This window comes from Oryctolagus cuniculus, chromosome 20, assembly GCF_051225735.1.
Source record: "Oryctolagus cuniculus isolate XC-2025 breed Fujian yellow rabbit chromosome 20, ASM5122573v1, whole genome shotgun sequence".
NCBI classification, from domain to species: Eukaryota; Metazoa; Chordata; class Mammalia; order Lagomorpha; family Leporidae; genus Oryctolagus; species Oryctolagus cuniculus.
This window is the reverse complement of record NC_142886.1, coordinates 31,077,469-31,103,289: the sequence shown is the minus strand read 5'-3', so window position 1 is coordinate 31,103,289 and position 25,821 is coordinate 31,077,469. Positions and strand designations below refer to the sequence as shown.

Genomic DNA, 25,821 nt, shown 5'->3' with positions numbered 1-25,821 from the left:
GTAAGCCAGGAAGCAGAGAGCGACAGGAAGCACCTGACGCTTATATAACCAGCCTTCTGCTGAGATTGCTCTCTCAAGGGTAAGCCCCTAATAACCCAATGAACCCCCACTAGGCCCACCTCCAGAAACCATAATGAGATCAAGTCTCCACCCATAATCCATCAACCATCAACATTAATTCATTAACTGTTAAGATAAGACTTTGGTGTTTATGTGTAAATTTAGGGAAGCAAATCATGTTTGAATCATAACAGCAAATATTGGTTTTATTTGATCAGAGCTGTAAACCTTAAATTTATCTGGTAAGAAAAATGCACTTTCAAGTTATTTGGAGATTTTTGTTTATTGTCCTATTAGGTGTCATCCCAAAGAGTTACACTGTCACAGTATATAGTGTGTTCTTGGTGCTGGCAAGCATTTACTCTTCCTGACTGCAGTAGCTTTAGAGATCCTGTAATTTGACTTTCTCCTTTTGAAAGGTGGAAGCTAAGGCCTGAAGAGTTTTGTTTTACCTAGGAATGTAGAGCTCCTTAGTTGCTGAGGAGGGTTTAGAATTCAGGTCTCTGAATTTTGTGCTGTTGTTTGTCTCCATTCATTTTGTAACCTACACTTGAGTACAAATCTTGTGTCGATCTTTTTACAACAACAGTCATTATGTAAGAAATATTAGATATGGCATGTTTAATTTTTATTTAAGGATGTGAATAATCTAGTATTTTATATTTCTGCTATAGAAATGAAAATGTTACACTTAATATTTTGAGTGAGTTTTTGGAAATAATTTTTAAATTATGTACATAGAATACTTTCAGTGTAATTGGAGAAAGGTATTCTGTATTTTAAAATATGTATTATGGGGATACTTTTGTTTTCTTTTTTGCTATATTCATAACTAAGAAATGTGTAGAAATTATTACAGGAAAAATCACGCTTTTAGGTTGGCTTGGATTTGAATTTTGTAGTTCTGATTTAATTCTTGTTTTGGTGACCTAGCATATTTCAAAATATTGCCATCCTCTTCCTTTATTTTTGGTTTTTTCAAAATTGTTTTTAGAGTTTTGCCAAAGGAAGCACGGTAGTTCAGCAAAATTATGGGTCCTAATATTATTGCTAACTCTCTAAGCCATAATCTTTTATTCAGATTTTCTGTTTTCCTTGGTTTTTAGCTTTGAGTCATTCCTTTTTTTTTTTTTAAGATTTTATTTATTTGTAAGTCAGTTACAGAGAGAGAGTGGGAGAGACAGAGATCTTCTACCCATTGGCTCGCTCCCTATATGGCCACAACAGCCAGTTGTTGGGCCAGGCCGAAGCTAGGATCTTCATCCTGGCTTGCCACGTGGGTGGCAGGGGCCCAAGTGTTTGGTCCACCTCCCCCTGCTTTTCCCAGGTCATTAGCAGGGAGCTGGATCAGAAATGGAGTAGTAGGAAAATGAACCAGTGCACATATGGGATGCTGGTGTCTCAGGCAGTGGCTTTGCCTGCTACTCTGCCATGCTGGCCCTTTGAATTATTCCTTAGTTACTTTACTGTATTATTTTGCTAAATCCCAGTAGAAGATTCTTACAGGTAGAAAACATCCATCTTGATAGTTTTACTAGATACCTATGAATATTTTTACCTAAATGCAAGCTGATAACTTTGAAGGTAAAAGGCTGTTTATTTTAAAATTCTTTCTCTATTTTGGCTTAATTAGCAATGCTTATTGATATAGTTAAATAAGTGAGTCTGTTGTGTAACTTGCAAATGCTCTTGTGAGTACTTAATAGAATGATTTTTGCTTTGTGATTAATAGCCTTGTCAGCTAATTATTACTTGGAATTGTTAAAGTTATTCTTATACTGTGTTCCAAGCTGCCGCCACAAGATACTTGATGAGTATATTGTGAATTTATGTAACAAACACTGATTCTCAACTATTTGTTGGTTGATTAGATTTCTCTCAATTTGTATTTTGTAGGATTAATAATATATTCTGTATAGACATTAAATTTGTGTTGGGCACTAACTGTAGCCTGTTTTTCATTTTGTTTGACAATGGAATAAAAGGCTTCATAGCAATAAACTATACCCACAGGTCATATTGTATTAGATCTGCTGGGACTGCCGTAACAAAATCCCAATCCCTGGGTGGCTTCAACAGCAGTCATGTTTTCTCACAGTTCTGGGGACTGAAAGTCCAAGATCCAAGTACACATTTCCTGGCTTGTGGGGAGTCCCTTTGCCTTATGTGGTCTTCTGTGTTTGCCTGACACCTCTTCTTTTTCTTATAATGACACAAGCCCTGTAGGATCGAGGCACACCCTTATGTACCCATTTATTATTTGTTATTTCCCTAAAGGCCCTGTCTCTAAATAAAGCCATCTTTGGACTAGTGCTTCAACAGAATAAATTTTGGGAGGACACAGTTCAATCATTGGTGTATATTAATGCTAATTAAACCTCATATTTTGTTTTGAGGCTTTTATTGTTTGATTTTTTTTTCAAGATTTATTTTATTTATTTGAATGACACAGTTACAGAAAGAGGTAGAGAGGGGGAGGAAGGGAGGGAGACGGGGAAGAGAGAGAGAGATCTTCCATCTGTTGGTTCACTCACCAAATGGCTGCAAAGGCTGGAGCTGAGCCGAACTGAAGCCAGGAACCAGGAACTTCTTTGAGGTCTCACACATGGGTGCAGGGGCCCAAGGACCTGAGCCATCCTCTGTTGCTTTCCCAGGAGCATTAGCAGGGAGGTGGATCAGAAGTAGAACAGCCAGGACTCAAACTGGTGCCCATATGGGATGCTGGTGTTGCAGGCCAGGGCTTTAACCTGGTGCACCACAGTGCCAGCCCCTATTATTTATTTATTATTGCTTTGTTTTTGTAGAACTGATTGAATTATTGTTAGGACAAAAGAGATTTGTTGTTTCTCGTTTATCACTTAGAAATGATAGTGACCATGGGCGGTGGAAAAAGGTCAAAGGTGGTATAGAGTATATAGGAAGCATGAGAGAAACAAATGCAAAGTTATTTTCTGAATTTACCTCTAAAATGCTGCTTAAGAAAAGATTAAATTGGAGGATTGAAACTGGGGACCCATTTTGTTTAGGCAAAATGGATTTTAAGAAAATGAATTGGTAACAGGCACTTTACAAAAAATTGTACAACTGCAGAATTATGACATGGAATTTGTTTTCCTTTTGAGATATGGGAAGATTTGAGAACCTTAGGGCTTACCACTTTGGAGAGGGCATCTGCACTGTAGTTTTACATAGTCCTTGTCATTCTTTATTGATGTATCACATGGAGAAGCAGTGTCACTTGCTTTTTATCATTATGCTTGCAGTTGCTTTTCATAAAGTAGATTTAAGAGAAATGAACATATTTTTTTATATCCATGTGAAGTTTAGAAAGGTAAAAAATAGCCTGGGTGGCACATTTTAAGGATTATTATAATTTCTATGGACTTCTTTTATTGATATTTCCTACCTGGCAAATGTAACTGTGTTTGCCATCTCTGATGCAAACCAACCAAATTAAGCCCTGCATTATTATTTAATAATGACTTGTTTCTACAATGCTTTATATTGATAGGAGATTGAAAAGCTGACTTCCTTATTGCTTTTCTCACAATTCTCTCATGTGGTCTGTAGTATATTGTGAAACTCATACTTTTTATCAATCCATATTCAATTTGATATATTTTAAAAGTATATTTCTTCAGATTTCTCTGTTTTAAATTTCATTCTGTACATACATATTTCTTCTGTTTACCAATGTTATTTAATTTTATTCTCTGTTAAAAGATGGTAATTACCTCCATCATACTAATAATTTAATTCTCTGACATCTAATCATTGGTGATAATATTAAGTGACAGCTAATCTCAGACAAATCCTTGAAAGATTTATCTGAGCATATTTCTGGCAGTGATTAAATAGTTTTGAAAATGTACTTGAACCTCCAGGTGATTCAGCTTTCAAATATGAATACAAGAGTTCTAGGTTTTGCTTTTTTTCCAGTTTCCTCACAGTTAACCTCACAGTGGTTAATATCTGGATCCTTGGAGCTACTTGATGAAGTGATTTATAAGTACAAAATTGGTTGAACAGAATCGGAGCCTGTTACTTTGCATATGCCACCTGAAAGCGTTTGTTTAGGACTGTGCCTACGTGATGTAGATTTACCTGGGCTGGCACGTGGACATTTTACCAGCCTTTCTTCTTTGTGCTTATGCTTGCGTAGTCCAATGGGTAGTGTTCATATTCTCAGTGTGTTACTTTTAAATGTCCATTAAACTTTATTAATATAGTAATACTAAAAAAAAGGAGACTTTTGGTTAAGATACTGCTTTCTTTTTTCATCCTGTTACTTACATACAAATTGCTACCTTTTTGTAAGAAATTAAACATCTCATTTTTCATGGAGTTGCATGCGTCAGATCCGTACGGTGTGTAGAACAGGGTACCCAGTAATGTATCCATGTGTTTATGTTTTTGAATGAATACCCACTCCCATGGAGTTTTTCACTGAAGAGTTTTGTAACTTTCTTGGAGAAAGTCTTGAGGATTTAGTTCACTAAGTTTCTTTATTTCTTTATTAAAAATTCTCATATTCTTTAATGTATGAGAATAAAGGTGTATGTGTGTTTGTGGTGAAATAATAGCAGAATTCTTGGCTGACAGTATGTGTTTTCCAGAATCTTGACCTAACCTTTTCTCATGCATCAGATCAATAATAAACTGATCGTTGGAGTTTTCTTTTCTTTTTCTTTTTTTAAGGTAAGTTACAGAGAGAGGGAGAGATGAGATGAGAGATATTTTCCAAGTAGCTGGGGGCCAGGCTAAAATCAGGAGCCTGAAATTCCATCTGGGTCCCATGTGGGTGGCAGGGGCCCAAGCACACAGGCCATCATCCACTGCTTTCTCAGGTGCATTATCAGGGAGTTAAATCAGAAGCAGAGGATCTGAGACTCCAATTAGGGTTCACATGGGATGTTGGCTTCACAGGTGGTGCCTTAAGCCACTGTGCCACAATGCCAGTGCCCATGCAGTGTTTTTGGTTTTTTGTTTGTTTGTTTGTTTGTTTTTTAAGATTTTATTTGGGCCAGCACTGTGGCATAGTAGGCTAAGCCTGAGCCATTGGTTCCAGCATCTCATATGGGCACTGGTTCATGTCCCAGCTTCTCCACTTCCAGTATAGCTCCCTGCTGATGGCCTGGGAAAGCAGTGGAAGATAGCCCAAGTACTTGGGCCCCTGTATGCATGTAGGAGACCCAGAAGAGACTCCTGGCTTTGGATCGCCTCAGCTCCAGCTGTTTTGGCCATTTGGGGAGTGGAGCCAGCAGATGGAATACCTCTCCCTCTGTTTCTCCCTCTATCTGTCTGTGACTCTGCCTCTCAAATACCTGTCTCTGTTTCTCCCTCTCTCTCCATCTTTGATCCTGCCTTTCAAATAGGCAGTCACGGATGGAGAGGGAGAGAGGGAGAAATCTTCCATCTTCTGGTTCACTCCCCAAATGGTCCCAGTGGCTAGAGCTGGTCCAATCTAAAGCCAGGAGCCTGGAGCTTCTTCCAGGTCTCCAACATGGGTGCAGGGTCCCAATTATTTGGGCCATCTTCCACTGCTTTCCCAGGCCATCAGCAGAGAGCTGGATAAGAAGAGAAACCGGGACACAAAATGACGCCTGTATGGGATGTTGGTGCCACAGGTAGAGGCTTAGTCTGCTATTCCACAGTGCCAGCTCCAATGCAGTGGTTTTAATATGGAAGTAGGCAGTGTTAGCACAGGCTTTCTCTTATTTTGCTTGGTTAATATAAGTTAATAAATTAATAGCAATAATAATGGTATTGAATAGTTTTCCAGTTGTTCCATCCAGAGAGCTGGATCAGAAGTAGGGCAGCCAGGTCTTGAACTGGCACTGCAGGTGGAAGCCTAACCTGCTACACCACATCGCCAGCCCCTCTAGAATATATTAAATACATGATGCATTGAGTGCATTCACATTTTAACGGCTCTAGCAATACTGAAGTAATCAGAATAAATTTTTTTTTTTTTTTTTGGACAGGCAGAGTGGACAGTGAGAGAGAGAGAGACAGAGAGAAAGGTCTTCCTTTGCCGTTGGTTCACCCTCCAATGGCCGCCGCGGCCAGCGCGCTGCGGCCGGCGCACCGCGCTGATCCGATGGCAGGAGCCAGGAGCCAGGTGCTTTTCCTGGTCTCCCATGGGGTGCAGGGCCCAAGCACCTGGGCCATCCTCCACTGCACTCCCTGGCCACAGCAGAGGGCTGGCCTGGAAGAGGGGCAACCGGGACAGAATCCGGCGCCCCGACCGGGACTAGAACCCGGTGTGCCGGCGCCGCTAGGCGGAGGATTAGCCTAGTGAGCCGCGGCGCCGGCCAGAATAAATTTTGAACGCCATAATTTTCTGTGTTTCTACCTCTCTTTTTAGTAAACATAATCATCATAAAAAGTTTAGCATTTCATATATTCAGTCTGTTTATATATGATGGAGTGAGCTGCAGTTACTTTTGATAGGATTCTTTTATATTTGGGTATCTATCTTATTGCAGTACTTTCTTTCACCCTAGATGGGGTTTTCCTCCAACCTTCCCAGCCATTTCTTTTAAGTATTTTTCAGGAGTCTCTTTATTTCTTTTAAAACCTCTTATTGTCTCTGTAGTCATTTTCAATGGGCTTCTTGTCCATTCCCAGGCTCTGCATGGTGGTGGTCCCTTACTCTTCGTCTTTTGTCCAGCTCTCTTGAGCTTCAGACCCATATATCCAACTAGCCATCTATATTTCTTCATTTCTTAGGGCCAACCACTTCAGTATTTTCCAATGTGATATTAACTTGTTTATCTTATATCTTTCAGTTTTGTAAACCTAGAAACCTGGCCATTATCTGTGATTCCTGCGTCTGCCTTATCCATAACATGACAAGGATTGTAGAATCTCTAATTTACTACTTTGATCCATCCCTTATGGTTTTCCCTTGCTCTTGATTTCCAACCTCCTGTATATGTTCCACTCTGTATGTATAGTATGTTTTCTTTTTTTTATATATATTTTTATTTATTTATTTTACAAGTAGAGTTACAGATAGTGAGAGAGAGAGAGACAGAGAGAAAGGTCTTCCTTCCGTTGGTTCACTCCTCAAATGGCCGCAATGTCAGGAGCTATGCCGAAATTTCTGCAATAATAATTTGGGGGTTTGTAAACATATTCAGTTATTTCTAGATTAGACAGATTGTATAGGTTGTGTAGCATGTACTAAAGTTGGGTCTCATCCATCTGAGAGCTGTATTTTAGTTTCATTTTTGCTCTACCATCTTACTTTCTACTTTCTTTTTTATATGAAAATTAGCTTCACTGAAATACTATTCATACACCATATAATTTACTTGTGTAGATTGTCCCCTTCAGTGGTTTCTAGTATATTCATACAGTTAGTTGTGTAGCCATCAGCAGATTGAATTTTACAACATTTACGTAACCCCAAGAAGAAAATCAGGAACCTTAGCCACTACCTATCATTCTATTTCAATCTCCATATCCAGTGTTGTGCTAACCTTGATAACTCTTTCTCTATAGATTTGCTTGTTTTGCGTATTTTATATAAATGGACTTATACAATCTGTGGATTTTTGATTGACTTCTTATATTTAGCACAGTACTTTGAAGATTATCAATATTAATAACATGCATCATTACATTTTTTATTCTAAGTAGTATTTCATTGTTTGAATATACCTCAATTTATTCAACCGTTATCATTTTGAGGACATTTGGGTACTTCCATTTTTTTAGTTAAGATTTATTTATTTGTTTTAAAATCAGAGTTAGAGGGAGACAGAGAGACAGACAGAGTTCTTTCATTCACTGTTTTACTCTCCAGATGGCTGCAACAACCAGGGCTGGTCCAGGCCAAAGCCAGGAGTTTCATCCAGATCTACCACATGTGTGGCAGGGGCCAAGCACTTGGGTCATATTCTGCTGCTTTTACTAGGCCGTTAGCAGGAAGCTGGATCAGAACTGGAGCAGCTGGGACACAAACAGCACCCATATGCGATTGCTAACGTTGTGGAAGGCGGCTTTATCTGCTGTGCCACAGCACCTGCCCTAGTTGTTTCCATCTTTGGCTCCCATGAATTACGCTGCCGTGATCATTCCTTCATGCCTTTTTCACATGGACACATTGTCATTTCTTTAGGTAAATACCTAGGAGTGGAATTGTTCAGTTATATGGTAACTTTATTTTATCCCTTTGAAGGTCTACTGGATTGTTTTTCTTTTCTTTAATTTTTTTTTAATTAAGAGAACAGATTTCATGCATTCCATAGGTGTGTTTCCAAGAAAACAGCCACACTTCTCTCCCTCTCTGCCTCCCCCCTAGTCCTCCTCCCTCCCTTCGCCTCTCTTCCTTTCATCAGTTTTTACAAAAACATAATTTTAATCCACTCTGTATTCCGAGGATTAACTCACCACTAACCACAATATTCAACATGTAAAAAGTAGAAAGACCACAGTTCCCCAGGAGTATAAACAAGGGCTAAAAATGACAGTCATATCACAAAATATCCATTTCATCTCTCTCTCTTTTTTTTTTTTTTATTCCTTATTAACCACTCTGTATCAGAGAAAACAAATATTTGTCTTTTTGAGACAGGCTTATTTCACTAAGTATAATGGTTTCCTCTTGCATCCATTTTGTTGCCAAAGACAGGATTTCATACTTTTTTATGTCTGAGTAGTATTCCATGGTATGTTTGCTTTAACCTGTCATCGGTTGATGGACATCTGGATTGATTCTATATCTTAGTGTGAATTGAGCAGCAGTAAACATGAGGGTTGTCTTCACGGCAGCTGCACCATTGAACATTCCCCCTATCAGTGTGTCAGAGTTCCAGGTTTCCCACCTCCAAAACAACAGTTATAACTGTCTTGCTGAGTATAGCTACCTTGCTAGTTGTGCAGTGGAATCTCGTTGTGGCATTTTGATTTGCATAATCCAGATGGCTGAGGATGTTGAGCACATTTTCATGTGTTTATCAGCCATTTGTTTGGAGAAGTGTCTCCTTAGATCTCTCGTGAGTTTTCACAGTTCCATCATTTATCTTTCTATTATTTAATTCTTTTTTTAAAGATGCATTTATTTATAAGTCAGAGTTACACAGAGTGAGAAGGAGATGCAAAGAGAGAGACAGAGAGAGAGGAAGAGAGAGAGAAAAAGAGAAATCTTCCATCCTCTGGTTCACTCCCCAATTGGCCGCAACGGCCAGAGCTTTAGCTGCTATGCCACAGTGCCGGCCCCTGTATTATTTAATTCTTAGCGTATCCTAGATGCAAGGCCATCATCAGAAACATGACTTGCAAGTATCTTCTGCCATTTAGCAAGCTGTCTTTTCTTTTTGGTGATAGTTATCTTTGAGGCCCAACACTTTTAATTTTGATTAATTCCTATTTGTCAACTTTTTACTTTGGTGGTTTGTGCCTTGATACATATAAGAAATCATTTCCAAACCAAAATCACAAAGACCTATACATATGTTTTTTTCTAGAAGTCTTACATTTTCAACTCTTACATTTAGATCTTGATCCCATTTGGGCTTAATTTTATTTATGGTATGAAGTAGGGATTCAACTTCACTCTTCCCAGAAGCTTTTATTATCTATTCTGTGTCCCTTGAAGATCCATATGAAAGTTAGGATTAATTGTTCATTTTTCAAAAGAAGCCAGCTGGGATTATGCTAAGAATTATATTGAATCTATAAATCAGTTTTGGGTAGTTGCTACATGAATAGTATTAAATTTTCTGATTTATGTACATGGAATGACTTTTCACTCAGTATTTTTAATTTTTTTCAACATTGTCTTCTAGTTTTCAGTGGATAGGTTTTATAAGTTTTTTTTTTTTTTTAAAATGCTGCTGTTTTTTTCTTTAGTTGCTAGTGCAATTTAATTGCCTTAGTTTTATTATTTTTTGACTGCTCATTCCAAGTGTATAAAAATATAATTTTAAGAGATTTTATATATGCAACCTGTTGAATTCTTTTATTAGATCTAATAGATTTTTTAAATGGAATCATTTGGATTATCTTATACAAAGGCATGCTATCTGCAAATAAAGAAATGTTTGCTTCTTTTTTAAAAATACAGATATTTTATTATATGTTTTGTTTTCTTATATAATTGCTCAGTCTGAACTTTCTAACACAGTGATGTATAGAGATGCTAAGAGCTGACACCCTTTTCTTATTTCCAACCTTGGGAGGAAAGCATTCACTCTTTTGCCATTGAGTATAATAATAGCAGTAGGTTTCCTATAGATGTCATTTTTCAGTTTGGGGAAGTTCTTTTCTATTACTATTTCTTTGAATTTCAGTCATGAAAGAATATTGAATTTCATCATGCTGTTTCTATATCTTTTGATATAATCCTGTAACTTTTGGCCTTAATTCTATTAAAATGTTAAATTATATTAATGATCTTTAGACTGTAACCAACCTTGCATTCCAGTAATAGGTATCAGTTTATTTTTTTTAAAGATTTATTTTTATTTTGCTTGAAAGTCAGAGTTACACAGAGAGAGGAGAGGCAGAGAGAGAGAGGAGGAGGAGAGAGAGAGAGAGAGAGAGAGAGAGGTCTTCCACCTGCTGGTTCACTCCCCAGATGGCTGCAACGGCTGGAGCTCCACCAATCCGAAGCCAGGAGCCTCTTCTGGGTCTCCCACGTGGGTGCAGGGGCCCAAGCACTTGGGCCATCTTCCATTGCTATCCCATGCCATAACAGAGAGCGGGATTGGAAGTGGAGCAGCCGGGTCTCGAACCGGCGCCCGTATGGGATGCCAACAATGCAGGCAGTGGCTTTACCTGCTACACCACAGTGCTGGTTTATTTTATCAGTTTATTTTGAGAAGAAAACCTTTTCTATATGTAGCTGGATTTTTTGGAGGGTTTGTAAAAATCTGTATTCAAGAGTCATGTTTACAACCACCATCTAATTAGAAGTAATCTGGGGAAATATCTCTTGAGGCCCAGTATCTCATCTTACTGAGCCTGAGTTAGACTACTTCATCACTGTGGAATTGGAAGCAGAGATTTTACACAGCTGGCAACATTTGCCAGGAATGTAGCCTGCACAAACCAGTGCTAAGTAGATGAAAAATCCTGGTCACCTGCCCTTTCAATGCGATCCCATGTACCTTGCCTGTGAACTAAGGGAAGAGGAATTCCTATTTTCTTGGTAACATCCTTCTGCGATAAGGACTAGAGCTTTGTCACTATGAATCTGGGAGGGAGAGAGTCTTTTCTCAAGTGGCACTCACCGTTGCAAGTTCTATCATAATTTAATAGAATTTCCTGAATAAATATTTTTAATTTCTTGAGACTTTGATTTTTTTTAAATAATTTTCAGAGCAGGAGTTTGGGCTATTAGTTAGACTGCTGCTTAGAACACCTGCTTTCTGTATCAAAGTTCCTGGATGTGAGTCCCTGCTTCCCTTTCTGTGGGAGACATTTGGAGAGTAAACTAGCAGATGGGAGATCTCTGTCTTTCTCTCTTTCAAAATAAATGCACAAATAAATGAGTAAAAATTACCCAAAAGGTAAGTCTATTTAACAAAAATTTTTAAAGGTTCACTTTATTTATTTGAAATGCAGAATGGGGAGAGAGAGAGAGAGAGAGAGAGAGATTTTTCCATCCTTTGGTTCACTTCCCAAATGCTCACAATGGTCAAGGCTAGCCAGCCAAAGCCAGGAAACTTGAACTCTATTCTCATCTCCTATGTGGTGGCAGAGGCCCAAGAACTTGGGACATCTGCCCTCTCCAGCATGTCAACAGTGAGTTGGAACAGAACTGGAGCAGGGGCCAAGAGGGTAGCTTAGCAGGCAAATGTTGGCACATGCAGTGCCAGCATCCCATGTGGGTGCTGGTTTGAGTCTGGCTGCTCCACTTCTGATCCAGCTCTCTGCTATGGCCTAGGAAAGCAGTAGAAGATGACCCAAGAGCTTGGGTCCCTGCACCCACATGGGAGACCTGGAAGAAGCTCCAGGCACCTGGCTTCAGATCAGCCGAGTTGCAGCCATTTGAGGCGTAAACCAGCGGATGGAAGGCATTTCTCTCTCTCTGCCTCTGCCTCTCTGTAACTCTGCCTTTCAAATAAATAAGTAAATCAAAAAAAAAAAAAAAAAAAAAAAAGTGGAACAGCCAGAATGTCAACCAGTTGTCACTTGTGGGATGCTGATTTTGCAGGCATTTGCTTAACCTGTTGTGCCACAATGCTGCCTCTTAAGAAAATTGTTTTCAGCATTTATGAGTATTTCATTGAAGTCCAGTTCTGCAGGATTCCTCAGACCAGCATTCTAGAAGAGGACCTGCTTTGTGATGACCCCCTTTCTTTCAGTTAGAGTTTATACTAATGATTTAGGTTTTGCCTATAGTAGCATGAATTTTCTTAGGTCAATACATTCACATAATGTATTTATCTTCCAAAATTATTATGTAATTTTTCCCAGAATTTGACTAGTGATTATTTTAGTTCGGCATCACAGAGACATTGTTTGCTGGATAGTCCTTTGGCCCAAGGGTCGATGCCTCTGCTTCAGTACTGGGGATGTTCAAACGCTGATGCATGTGGGGAGCCCCTAGTCTGGGGGCCTTAGCCCAGTCCCATTTCATCACAGGCTGAGCTATTTGACTCATTGTGGCTTGTCCTGAGCACATCCTGGACTTCTGGAGGACAACAGCTTTCTTGCTTATGATGTGTCCCTTAACTTAGCCTGATTTTTCTCATCTATTGTTTCCTTGTTTTACTGCTTACTTCTGTAAGGACTGTACAGATTGTTCCACATCAACTAGGGATTTTAGCCTTACATGGCAAGACACTGAGAATTGACTGAAATCATTTTGTATTGGACATAAAAATATTTTTACCATTGCTGCTTTATTTTTTCATTTTTTAAAAGATTCATTTGTTTTATTTGAAAGAGTTACACAGGGAGGCAGAAAGAGAGAGGTCTTCCATCCGGTGGTTCACTCCACAAATGGCCACAATGGTCAGAGCTGTGCCAATCCGAATCCAGGAGCCAGGAACTTCTTCCTGTCTTCCACGGGGTATAGAGTCCCAAACACTTGGGTCATCTTCTACTGCTTTCCCAGGCCATAGCAAATAGGTGGATTGAAAATGGAGCATCTGGGACTAGAACCAGTGCCCATATGGGATGCCAGCACTGCTGGTGGTGGCTTTACCTGCTATGCCACAGCCTAGGACCCACATTCCTGCTTTAAATATCTAAATATTAAAGATAGGAGAGCTTGGAGTCTATGAAAAGGAGTTGCCTGGATTGCAAGCAAGTATTATTTATTTTCCCTAGCCTATGTAGTATCTCTCCTACCATGATTAGCTGGATCCATGGGGATGTGTCTTTTTATATGTCAAAAGTAGGGATTTTATTTCATTGTTTTGTTCTTTGAATTAAAATTCCCCTTTCTAATATGTCTGTCATTGTCATTCTATACTGGAATGTTTCTTATTTTCAAACAGTTGTACTAGACTGCCTTGTATATCAAATCAGGAGACTAATTACATTATGTTTAGGGATATAATGAGTCAAACTCTTCTGTGGTATTTTCTTTCTAAAGATAATAGAATATAGCAAATATTTTATAAAAATATCTGAATAGTGTGGCTTAATTTCCAAACAGACTTTTGGCTTATATAAACCATTATGTGAATTAAAATGAATATTTTAAAAATTGCTGGAATTTGGTCATTATTGCCTGTGTTCAAGTTATTACGCCTTTATGCGTTCAGATTTAATATGGTAATTTTTCCTCATGTTTTGAAATGCTGTTGGATTTTTAAAAATTAGATCTACATGTCATTTTTAGACTAAACTTCAGTGGCTCTGTGAGGAACTGAAAGAAAGAGAAAACAGAGAGAAAAATCTGCGACACCAGCTGATGCTCTGCAGACAACAACTCAGGGACCTGACTGCCAATAAGGAATCTGAGCTCCAGTGCCTCTTTGAACAGATAGAAAGGCAGGAGCAGCTGCTGGAAGAAATCCATCAGGAGAAGAGAGGTGTGTGCTACCTCCTTTTTTTGTTTGTTTGTTTATGTTCATGGAAGCCTAGAATTAAGGGAAAAAAAAAAAAAAAACCTCCACCTCCAGGTTGGACTTCTTTGAAATCGATCTCCTTTCCGTGTTTTTTTTGTTTCCTTTTCTTCATTTCTGGATCTAGAAGAGAAAACTCTTCAGCCCTGAGTTTTTCTTTCAGTCCCAGCTTCCCTCCTGTGTACACAGCCCTGGCTGTTTGCAGATGTTAATTTGGTAAGAGGTGCTTGTTCTCTGCTGGTAAAGTGCCAGAGCTTACATTTCACTCCTGTGAAATATCCATTATTTCATTCAACAAGTATTTATTTTTTTGCCTATTTTGCATTTATTGCTCTTCTAAGTGCTAAGGATACATCAGTGAATAAAGCAGAAATAAAATACTGATTTAGCTTGTGTTATAGTGGGTGAGATGACGATTCTAATAGATTGGTTAACTGTATAATATATTAGAAGGTTGTAAATAAAATGCTGAAAGTAGTAGAGTAAGGGAAAGAGTTTGAGAGAGCAGGTGGTAGGGTTTTATATGTAGGTATTATCTGTTTTGAAAAGTTGGATGAACGACTTGGAAAACCACTTTTTTGTTCTGTTACACAAGTGATACATCATGTGGTAAGAAGAAAAGCAGCAGTTACGTATTGGAGTCATGGGCATTGTTACGTTTTGTTGGCCATAGCCATTGTTTTGTTGGTGTGCTTTATTAATTGAAGAACCACAGAGGATCTTTATTAAGAACCTAAGAAAATTTTAGAAAATCCACTGTGAAAATCTAAGTATTAATATAAAATAATGCTTTTGAAAATAAGTTTTTTGTTTTTCATCAGGATTATTTTGCAAGTCTGCCATTTAGTAATTGTTTATTACTGAACTGCAGTGATTCTCAAACTTCATTGGTATCAAGACCATTTAAGGACCCAAAGAGCTTTTATTAATGTGGTTATATGCAGTTTTATTATATATTCATTTAAACAATAATATAAACCCATTACATGTTAACATAAGAATATAAAAAATATAAAAGTGCTATTGTTTTTCATTTCTTCAGATCTTTTTAATTGCTAGCATGAAAGGAAACAAGCTGTATTTTCATTTTTGCTTCTCTATTTAATGTATTGTATATTATATGTCTTGGAATCTTTGGAAAGAGTCTATTTTACGTTCATGAGAAATTGCATGTTAGAAAGACAAGCTCTATTTTAGTGTAATTATTATTAAGGGGTCATGGACTGTTCTCAGATTGCACATTGAGAACTTGCTGTAGTACAATGAAAACATGTAAACTGCATCAGCAATAAATGTCAGAGGATGCTCTTGCATTTTTTTAAAGATTTATTTAAAACTGTGCTTTATTAAAGCAGAGTTACAGAGAGGCAGAGGGAGGGAGGAAGAGAGGGAGAGAGGGAGAGAGGGAGAGGAGGGAAAGAAGAAGAGAGAGAAAGAGAGAGAGAGATATCTTCTATACACTGGTGCAAGGCTGGAGCTAGGCTGATCTGAAACCAGGAGCCAGGAGCTTCTTCTGGATCTCCCAGGCAGGTGTAGGGGCCCAAGGACCTGGGCCATCTTTCACTGCTTTCCCAGGCCATCACAGAGAGCTGAATCAGAAGTGGAGCATCTGGGACTCAAACTGGTGCTCATATGGGATGCTGGTGCTGTAAGTGGTGGCTTTACCCGCTATACCACAGTGCTCCATCTTGCATTTTTTATTACAGTCCAATAACATCTAATTAGAGAATGTATATACAAAGATTTATTTATGTATTTGAATATGTAGAGTTACAGAGAGAGAGGGAGAGACAGAGAAGTCTTCCATCTGCTGGTTTACTCCCCAGTTGTGGGCCAGGCTGAAGCCAGAAGCTTATTCTGGTCTCCCATGTTGGTGGCAGGGACCCAAGTACTTGGGCTGTCTTCTGCTGCTTTCCCAGATGCATCATCAGGGAGTTCGGATCAGAAAGTGGAGTAGCTGAGATACAAACTGGCGCCCATATGGGATGCTGGCATCACAGGTGACAGCTTAACTGCTACCTACAATGCCAGTTCCCAGGATTTCTACATAAAAGTTTAATGCTCTCCCTACAGGTTATGGACTATTCCCTAATTAAGAAGTTACAATTTATTTTTATTTTTAGTAAATATTAATATTCCCCCCTGCAAATCATTTCACTGTAAGAAAGAAATTCATAAAGCTAACGGAAAACTGGAATTCACAGAAGTTTATAACACAAAAAATTTGGAAATCCATACATTGATTTTTCATAATGTGCATTTTCCATGAACAATTTGGAGACCTCTAGTATGCATGGTTTTCAAAAATTTTTTGAACTGAAATGAGCAAATCTTTTAGTTCCATTTTGCACAAACTTTTTGTAGTGCCCTAGTGTAAAGATTAATGTGGCAGTGTATAAAACTGTCAATGGGGATAAATCTAAAAGAGTGAAATTTTAAATAATTATAGTCAAGTTTTCAAAGTTTCATAAATAAGCCTATGAAGTTGTCCATTATCTCTCACTGTGATTGCTTTTACTTCTACTTTTTAATTTAATGCTGATTTTTTTCAAACTTTGTATCCCTAGAGCATTTTTTTTTATTCCTTTCACATCTTAGAGTCAGCTTGTCAACTTTCTCTAAGAACCTACTGGTGTTTTGATAGGATTGTGTTGAATGTATAGATTAATTTAAAGAAAGTGGATATATTGATATTTGGTTTTTCAGCCAATGAATATGAAGCTTTTTGTCCTTTTATTTAGGTCATCTTTAAATTTTCTCATAAATCTTTTGTTGTATTCAGCGAAGAAGTCTTACACATCATATTTAGATGTATTTCTAAGTTTCTGTGATTTTCTTTATGATGTTGTAATAACTGATATTTTATAATTTCAGATTCCAGAGTTCATATCTAATATGTAGAAAAACAATTGATCTTTTAAAATTTTAACATTGCATTTTGCAACCATACTAAGTTAATTAGTTCTAGTAGCTTTTTGTTGTTGATGATTCTTTAGCACTTACTGTTTTTCTAGTGCACAGACACATAATCTGCAAATAAAGACAGTTTGGTCCTTTGACTAGAAAGTACTTAACAAAGAGAGATGCTTACAAAAAGGATAGCTTTTTTTATATTCCTGTTGTTGGTAATTTGCTTTTTTCCTTTTTGTTTTTGATAAATATTACTGTGGGTTTAAGTGATTTTATTAATATTTTCAAGAAATACTTTTTTATTTTTATTTTTTTCTATTGATTGCCTTTTTAGGTTTTATTTGTTCTTATTTTTTGTACTTCATAGAATATCCTCTTTTCCTTAAGTCAGAGTCTTTATTTTAATACCTTTCATTTCTAATATAGGCATTTAAAGTTATAAATTTCCATCTTAACAAATAGTTTAAATGAATTTCACAAATTTTGGTATGTTGTGTTTTCATAGTCATTTTATTTAAAGTAGAAAAATATTTCCCTTTGATTTATTCTTTGACTTATGGGTATTTGAAATGTAAGTGGTCTGATTTTCATATACTAGTACGTTGAAAGTTTTTTAGATATTTTATTATTTTTGTTTTCTTAATACTCTTATAGAATGTATTTTTTATGTTTTTCATTCCTTAAACTTTATTGAAATTTATTTTTATAGCTCCAACTTTGATCTGTCTTGGTGAATTTCCCATGTATACTTAAAAAATAAACTGTAAACTGCATTTATTATGAAAAGTTCTATAAATGCCACCTGGCAAATTGTTTCATAATTCTATCTCTTATGATTTTTTAGTTTCAATCTGTCAGTAGCTGAGAGAAGATTGTTAAAATGTCCAGTTATCACTTTGTATTCACCTGTTTTTGTTTCATGTGTTTTGAAATTATATCTTTTTATTGATTTTTGAAATGATTCTAGTTATGGATCTATTATAATTGTCTCTGTTAAGAGGAAAAGGACATTGGTAGTGGAATTGAAAGACAAGCAACACATGTGAACGATAGTACGGAAGACTGAGTACAAGTCTAAATAGTGTAGATGAGTTGGGGAGGACGCTCCTGAGACTTGGAAGTCGTAATGGTTTTGACATTGGGAAAGATGCAAAGTCAGGAAGCAGGGACTCATTTGGTGGGAGTCAAAGAAAGCTGTGAAAAAAAGTCCCATTAAGGCTCAAACTTCTATAAAAGAGAACTCATGTACTAATGGCTTTCTTTATGTGTGCATGATGTTGTTTTAGTTGCTTTCTGTTTGATTCAGAAATGATGAGGCTACCATGTGACTGTTACTGTTTTTCTGGAGACTTCTAAACATGTCATGTGCCAGATGAAGTAAATGGTATTAGAAATGTAAGCAGCATGTACTTGGTAAAAGAGGAGTATTGATTACTTCTTTTGAGGTCCATATAGGAACTTTTTCTGTAGGGCACATTACCTGATTTGGAACTTGAGGAATGACTCAGTATTTCCATAAAGAAGAGAGATTGTCTGAATGAGTTATCTGCAGAATCATGTCTCCCCGCGTACTTAAGACATTTGCTTACTCCTGTGCCTGTAGAGGACATGAAGCATAACCCAACTTATCATTGTTCAGATATTTCTAAAGTATCAAATTATGGAGATTAATTTGATTCCCTTCACCATCTTAGAAACATATTTATTAGGTTAGCCTATCTGTGAACGTACAAGATGAAAGAAACTGGACTTCAGGGCTTCTCAAAACTAATGTCTTAGTGTCTGATTTAGTGTTATATTAAATGATGTGTGTGTGCCAGGTTAACTGAGGCCCAAGACATAGAGTTTTATCAGTGAGTGCTGCTAGATTTTCTGTCTCAGTTGACTTCTGATTGCTGGGCTATTCTGGGCCTGTGGTTTGGTCTAGAGTATTTCACAGTAGAAGAAATCTATTTAGGCTTTAATGTCATGGACCTCTCAGAAGTTCAGTAATTATTGGCTGAAAAATTCTTCATTGTTATGAGTGACAACAAAGATAGGAATACAGAGATGTAAGCCACAGCTGGAAGGAGTTAGTATGATGAAAGAATATTTGCTGGGGCCAGTGCTGTGGCATAGTGGAAGCTGCTACCTGTAATGCCGGCATCCCATACCAGCACAGGTTTGAATCCCGGCTGCTCCACTTCTGATCCAGCTCTCTGCTGTGGCCTGGGAAAGCAGTAGAAGATGGCCCAAGTCCTTGGCCTTGCACCTGCATGAGAGACCCAGAAGAAGCTCCTGGCTTTGGATCAGCCCAGCTCTGGCCATTGTGGCCATCTGGGGAGTGAACCAGCAGATTGAAGGCCTCTCTCTCTGCCTCTGCCTCTGCTTCTCTGTACGTCTGCTAATTTTTTTTAAAGATTTATTTATTTATTTGAAAGAGTTACAGAGAGAGGTAGAGATAGAGAGAGGGAGGTCTTCCATCTGCTGGTTCACTCCCCAGTTGGTCGCAACCGAAGCCAGGAGCCAGGAGCTTCTTCCGGGTCTCCCACATGGACACAAGGGCCCAAGGACTTGGGCCATCTTCTACTGCTTTCCCAGGCCATAGCAGAGAGCTGGTGGGAAGAGGAGCAGCCGGGACTAGAACCGGCACCCATATGGGATGCCGGCACTTCAGACTAGGGCTTTTACTCACTGTGCCACAGTGCCAGTCCCAAACTCTGCTTTTCAAATAAATAAATAAATAAATCTTTTTTAAAAGAATATTTGCAAACTCCAAATTTTACTGAAAACTAAAATTTATGTGTAACTTGCAAGGATTTGTTTTTTCAAAGGTCTTAAGAAAGAAGTGCATCTTTATAGTATAAGTTGAATTTTTAATGTATGAAATGATAATGATTAAGAACAAATATAGAAGGCAATATTACCGATTTATTTTTCCTTAAATCGAAGTTGTAAACTTTTTTTAATAAGGGAGCAGTCTTGCTTCCAAGGTGCTGTGTGGTTTTGGCTGCTTAATGAAGGTAATATTTTTTTGGAGTAATTAGAAATTGACATTGCCTCTGAAATTCCTTCACCTTAAGGATAAATTAAAAAAAAATTTAGATTTATTTGAGAGGTAGAGAGAGAGAGAAGAGAGTGAGAGCTCAAGAGAGAAACAGAATTCTCATCTACTGGTGGCCTGAGGCTGAGCTAAGAGGAAAGGACTAGGAAGTAGGACCAATTTCTTGAGTCATCTCGGTTCTCTCTCAGGTTCACATTAGTAAGCTGGCATCAGGATGCCCAGTTTCACATCTCACCCAGATCTGATATTGGTTGCAAGCATCTTAACCTCTAGGTGAAATGACTGCTTCCTAAGGATGAAATGTAATTATTTCAGTCAATTTCCACTTTGTAGTGGGTGTTAAACACGTTCATTAAGCTTTGTTAGATTAAGTGAAATCATCACCAGTTCCCCATTGTTCTAATACTGTGAGTATAACATATAAAAACAGTGATTCCTGGCCGGCATTGTGGCATAATGGGTAAAGCTGCCACCTGTGACACCGGTATGCCATATGGGCACTGGTTTGAATTTCAGCTGCTTCCCTTCTGATCCAGGTCTCTGCTAACATGCCTGGGAAAGCAGTGGAGGATGGCCAAAGTGTTTGGGCCCCTGCACCCATGCAGGAGACCTGGAGGAAGCTCCTGATTCCTGGCTTCTGCTTGGCCTGGCCCTGGCCGTTTGGGGAATGACCCAGTGGATGGAATATCTCTTTCTCTCTCTCTGTCCACCCCTCAGCCCCCCTCCCCGCTCTGTAACTCTGCCTTTCAAGTAATTAAAATAAATCTTTAAAAAAAATGATTCTTATCAATTTGCACATTATCCAGGCTTCCTATATCAATCTATCTCATATATTTACTGGGAATGTCTAGCTAAAGATAGAAATAAGGCCGGCGCTGAGGCTCAATAGGCTAATCCTCCGCCTGAGGCGCTGGCACCCCGGGTTCTAGTCCCGGTCGGGGCACCGGATTCTGTCTTGGTTGCCCCTCTTCCAGTCCAGCTCTCTGCTGTGGCCCGGGAAGGCAGTGGAGAATGGCCCAAGTCCTTGGGTCCTGCACCTGCATGGGAGACCAGGAGAAGCACCTGGCTCCTGGCTTTGGATCAGTGCGGTGTGCCGGCTGCAGCGATCTGGCTGCAGTGGCCATTGGAGGGTGAACCAATGGCAAAGAAGACCTTTCTCTCTGTCTGTCTCTCTCTGTCCACTCTGCCTGTCAAAAAAAAAAAAAAAAAAAAAAAAAAAAAAAGAAAGAAGCCCTTGTCAAGCTTTGTTAGGCAGTTCTATATCTTGAACAACTGTAAAAGGAAAAAAGTGCTAATAGAATATGGTAGAAGAGAAACAGTTTTCCAGCCACTTTAGAAAGTATTATCTCTGCGGCAGAGGAATAATTTCTTGGTTTTTTTTTTTTTTTTTTTTTTTTTTTTTTTTTTTTTTTGGTTTACATCTGTGTCTAAGCCAAGATGTAGACATTAGAGGAAATATGCCTCATCTCCCAGCCTCTCAGTTTTTTTTTTTCTTCAAGTTAACATTTTAACTTTTTTATAATAACAATGGCTGTGGGTGTGGCAAGCATTCAGACACCTGACCTGGCTCAGAAGCATCTTATTTCTTTCTCCATGAATTTTTAGTAGATAAACAAGTGAGAACTGTATTTACTTGTATGTATACATTAGAATAGATGTTCCAGGAAGGCATTTATTCTCAAATGTCTTGTTCAATGCTATATTTCTGGTGTCTAAAGAGAACATGGTATCCAGAAGCAATGTTGATATTTTTTAAGTAAATGAGCGAATATATGAAAGGACATTAATATAGGAGCAGTGATACTAATTTTTCACGGATGAAAATCACAATTTCAAAAGGAAGTATAAGTCTCCCAAATTTTAGATTTAGGAAGACAGAGATTATATCTGGCCATTGACAACAAGTATCTTTCTTTCTTGAAGTTTACTTGGGTACTTATTAAACTCTGCCAGAAAAATGAAAGGTAAATCAGCAAATATTTGGCAGAAGTTGATTAAGTAATTTACTTGGAGTAGTTTACATTTGTTTTTGATTCTGTGGGATTAGGTAACAGTATTTGTCTTTCCTGGTATTTCAGTTATGTATTGTATTTTACAGTAGCAGTATTTAAATGATTTATGTTTTTATTCATTCCATCAAAATATTCTCTTTGCACTCCTAGATTCATTTAGGGACACTATAACATTGTTAATAGTAATTCTAGTCCCAGTTTTTAGTAAAGTCTCAGTTACTTCTATAGTCTAACATGAGAAAATTTCTAAATTCCTAAATATTAGAAATGCAAATAAAGAATATTCACACTCTGTGGGGGTTTATAATAGTCTCAGTTCTTACTGGTAGAATGGATATAAAACCTTTTGAGTATTTTTTACATGAAGGATTATAGAAAGCTTGAGCATGATTATAAATATTGAGTAGAAAGAGCCAGGAATGGCCAAGATTGAATGGCTGAAACAAAGTTTAATTGGTATAACATGATCCCCAAAGATAGTGTGAATGGGGTGAAGAATGAAATTAGAGAAATGAATCTTGGAAAACAAAAAGGCAAGTTAGGGATTTCTTTCTCCGTGAGTGTTTGAACCCTTCAAATAAATTACTGTTCCTGGCAGACACACTAATCACAGTAATTTGTGTAATGATTTCCTTTATTTTGACTTTTTGCTTCTCATCGTATGTGATTGGATCTAACCAATCTTTCTCTTCTCTAAGCTCAAAAAGAGGATGAACATTTTGGAGAAAAGGAGACAAGAAATGACAGGTAGCCAGTGGATTTGCCATGTAAGATTTTTGAGTGGCCTGTTTTGATAGAGATCATGGGGTTTTCAGGAGAGATTGTAGAATATTTTCCTGACCATAACTTTTTGCAACCTTTCCCCAGAGGATAATACTTGTCACGTGATAGATATGCAAGGCACAGAGCCAGTTTAGTGATGATTCTGATATACTGTGTCCATTTATTATTTTAGTTTCATGCCTGTCCCTGAGGATATCTTACAATATAAAAGAGAGATAACTTGAGCTTTTTCCCTCTCCATGTTTTAAAATGGCTGTGCTATTCAAGGCACTGATTTTTACAAAGCTGTCTGTAATTCCAAAGATTCCTGTCTCCCTAGCTTATCTCTATCTACCAATGATATTTTAACTTTTTAATGATTTTTTTCCCTTTAGTTTTACTCTTCTGTGTTCTGAGAAACTCTTTTTAGCTGATTTCACTGTATCATTTATGCAGTTGATGGCTGATGGCTAAGGAGAAAATCTGAATTTCTGAGAATTCATTTGTGGAACAGAAACAAAAGAGAAAATTGCAAATCATCAGCATCTTCCTTAACATGTAGATGAGACTAGGGATTGTGCTATTTATGTTTTGTTTATATGATGGTTATTCATTGGTTTTCCTAGCCACCTACTCACTTACTCATCTATGGCTTATTATCCAAATTATTTCAAACAATTTTTCACATTTGTCTTTTTGAAAGAATAATATATAATCATGGAAATTAACAGAAGTACTAGTCATTTGTTAAGCCCACAAACCAGAAGATGCAATTTTTTTCCTATTCTATATTGAACTGTTTATACTTTGTGAAATGATTTAAGGGATGATTTCCAAGTGTTATTTAATTTATTTGGATTTATGTTAATACAAAATTAATTTGCATTTCATTTTTGTGTTTTCAACAGTTTGTTCAAAATTTTATTGATGATCATTAGATAAAAAATTATTTAAATTGATAAATTGAGAGCACTGCATAAACTTATAGAGTACTGTATTGTTCAGTTTGATATCTGCCTGCTGCTCCTTTTTATTTTCAGGTTTTCTTCCTAATTGTTTTTTGAAAAACAATTGAGAAGCAATAGCTATTGTTTTAAATTATTCAAACTAGTAAAGTCAGAATTTTAAAAAAAAGTTTTGATATTTGTCTATGATTTTGCTAGTATGTGTTTCATTTCAGTAATTTTATTTCTTGTATGTTTTGTGTTATGATTTGAAATTTAGCCCAGGTCAACAAGGATTGAGATTAAACCTCATTTGTTGAATATTCCTGGGACCAGAATTAAGTAAATTAATGATATAAATGGAGATATGAAATACAGATATGTGCAGGTGTCAATGTCGATTGAAAGTGAAAACAACATTCATATTGTTAGTGAGTAGATGGGAAGTGGAAAGTTATGGTTTATTTTTCTTTAGTTAAATGTAAGTATCTCTGAGATGTCCCCCGTTGCCCCATCCATGTAATGAGCCTAATGTTTATAACTCTTGTATTTTCAAAACTTAATTTTAGACATATTTTCATTGCCTCCAATAGTATACTCAGCTGGCAACAGGTCAGTAATTGAGTTTAGATACTTAATTTTTCATGTTCAGAAATATTTGAGGTATGTGTGTGTGTACTCGGAAATATTCTGGAAAATTCAGAAGTGCTAAATACATTATGTGAGTCAATTCTTCAATCTTTCTTATTTTGGCCGGTGCTGTGGCTTACTTGGCTAATCCTCCACCTGTGGCGCCGACACCCTGGGTTATAGTCCCAGTTGGGGCGCCGGATTCTGTCCAGATTGCTCCTCTTCCAGTCCAGCTCTCTGCTGTGGCCTGGGAATGCAGTGGAGGATGGCCCAAGAGCTTGGGCCGTGCATCCGCATTGGAAACAAGGAGGAAGCACCTGGCTCCTGGCTTTGGATTAGCACAGCGCCGGCCGTAGCAGCCATTTAGGGGGTGAACCAACAGAAGGAATACCTTTCTCTCTGTCTCTTTCTCTCTCACTGTCTAACTCTGCCTGTCAAAAAAAAAAAAAAGATTTTTCTTATTTCACCATTTTATAGACTATTTTGTGATTTTTCTGCGGTTTAGTAGTTCAGCCTATCTGTTTTATTTGAACTCGAATCATGAACACACTTGGTAAGAAATATGGGCAAAATTCCATGTGTTAAAATAGATTAGATGTGAGGTTTTAGATTAGTAAGTTTCACCATTTTAAAACATATCTTTACTGTATTTGGTTTCATTTAAATTTAAGAGGTACCTAAAGCAATTGTAGAAGAAAAATCTGTATATTTTAAGTATTTATTGACAGAGAAATGAATTCCTGATAGAAAATTTCTTCTTTGGTATATATTATAATGAACAGTATTCAACTTTTCTGTTGTGTTATATACAGAATAATGACAACCTGTGCCACCCTCCCAAGTCAGTGAAATCTGAAACCATTTTAATATGTTATTTTACATGGAAAAAGGGATTTTGTAGTTGTGAATAAAGCCCTTGAGATGAGGAGATTCTTCTGAATTATCAGTGTGGGCCCACTCGCAGGGCAATTGAAAGAGAAAAGAGGGAAACCAAGTGATCCATTGTGAAGATGACTGAGCTCCAATGCTGGCTTTGAAGATGGTGGGAAGGGTCGGTACCATGAACCATGGAATGTGGGCAGCCCCCAGAAGCTAGAAAAGGAAAGGAAATGAAGTCTTTACCTTAAAGTCTCCCAAAAAGGAATGTAGCCTTGTTAGCACTTTGACTTCAGCCCATGGAGACCTTTCAGATCTTTAACCTGTGGAACTATAACATGAAATTTGCATTATTTGAAGGCAGTATCCACAGGAATCCATCCACAGATCTCGAAATTAGCAACTGGTAATGGTTTCTCTGCTACTTGATTCCTTGTATATCAAATAATTCTCCAGCTTGCTTGAACCTCTTTGGGTAAGTATGCCCATCTTTGAACATTTGTCAAAAAGTTGAGAATATACATGAATGATTTTTAGTTTACTGAAAGTAC

The 25,821-nt window shown here is 37.5% G+C and overlaps 1 protein-coding gene across 19 annotated transcripts in view; it reads left to right on the top strand.

Moving 5' to 3' along the window:
* The window catches only part of CEP128 (centrosomal protein 128), a 478,907-nt gene that overhangs the window by 222,935 nt on the left and 230,151 nt on the right, over positions 1–25,821 (top strand). For all 19 annotated transcript variants that reach the window (XM_089322694.1, XM_070065335.2, XM_070065333.2 and 16 more), the window contains one exon: positions 13,868–14,060. In XM_089322694.1, the coding sequence (XP_089178820.1) occupies positions 13,868–14,060 (193 nt within the window). The remainder of the gene's footprint in view (positions 1–13,867; positions 14,061–25,821) is intronic.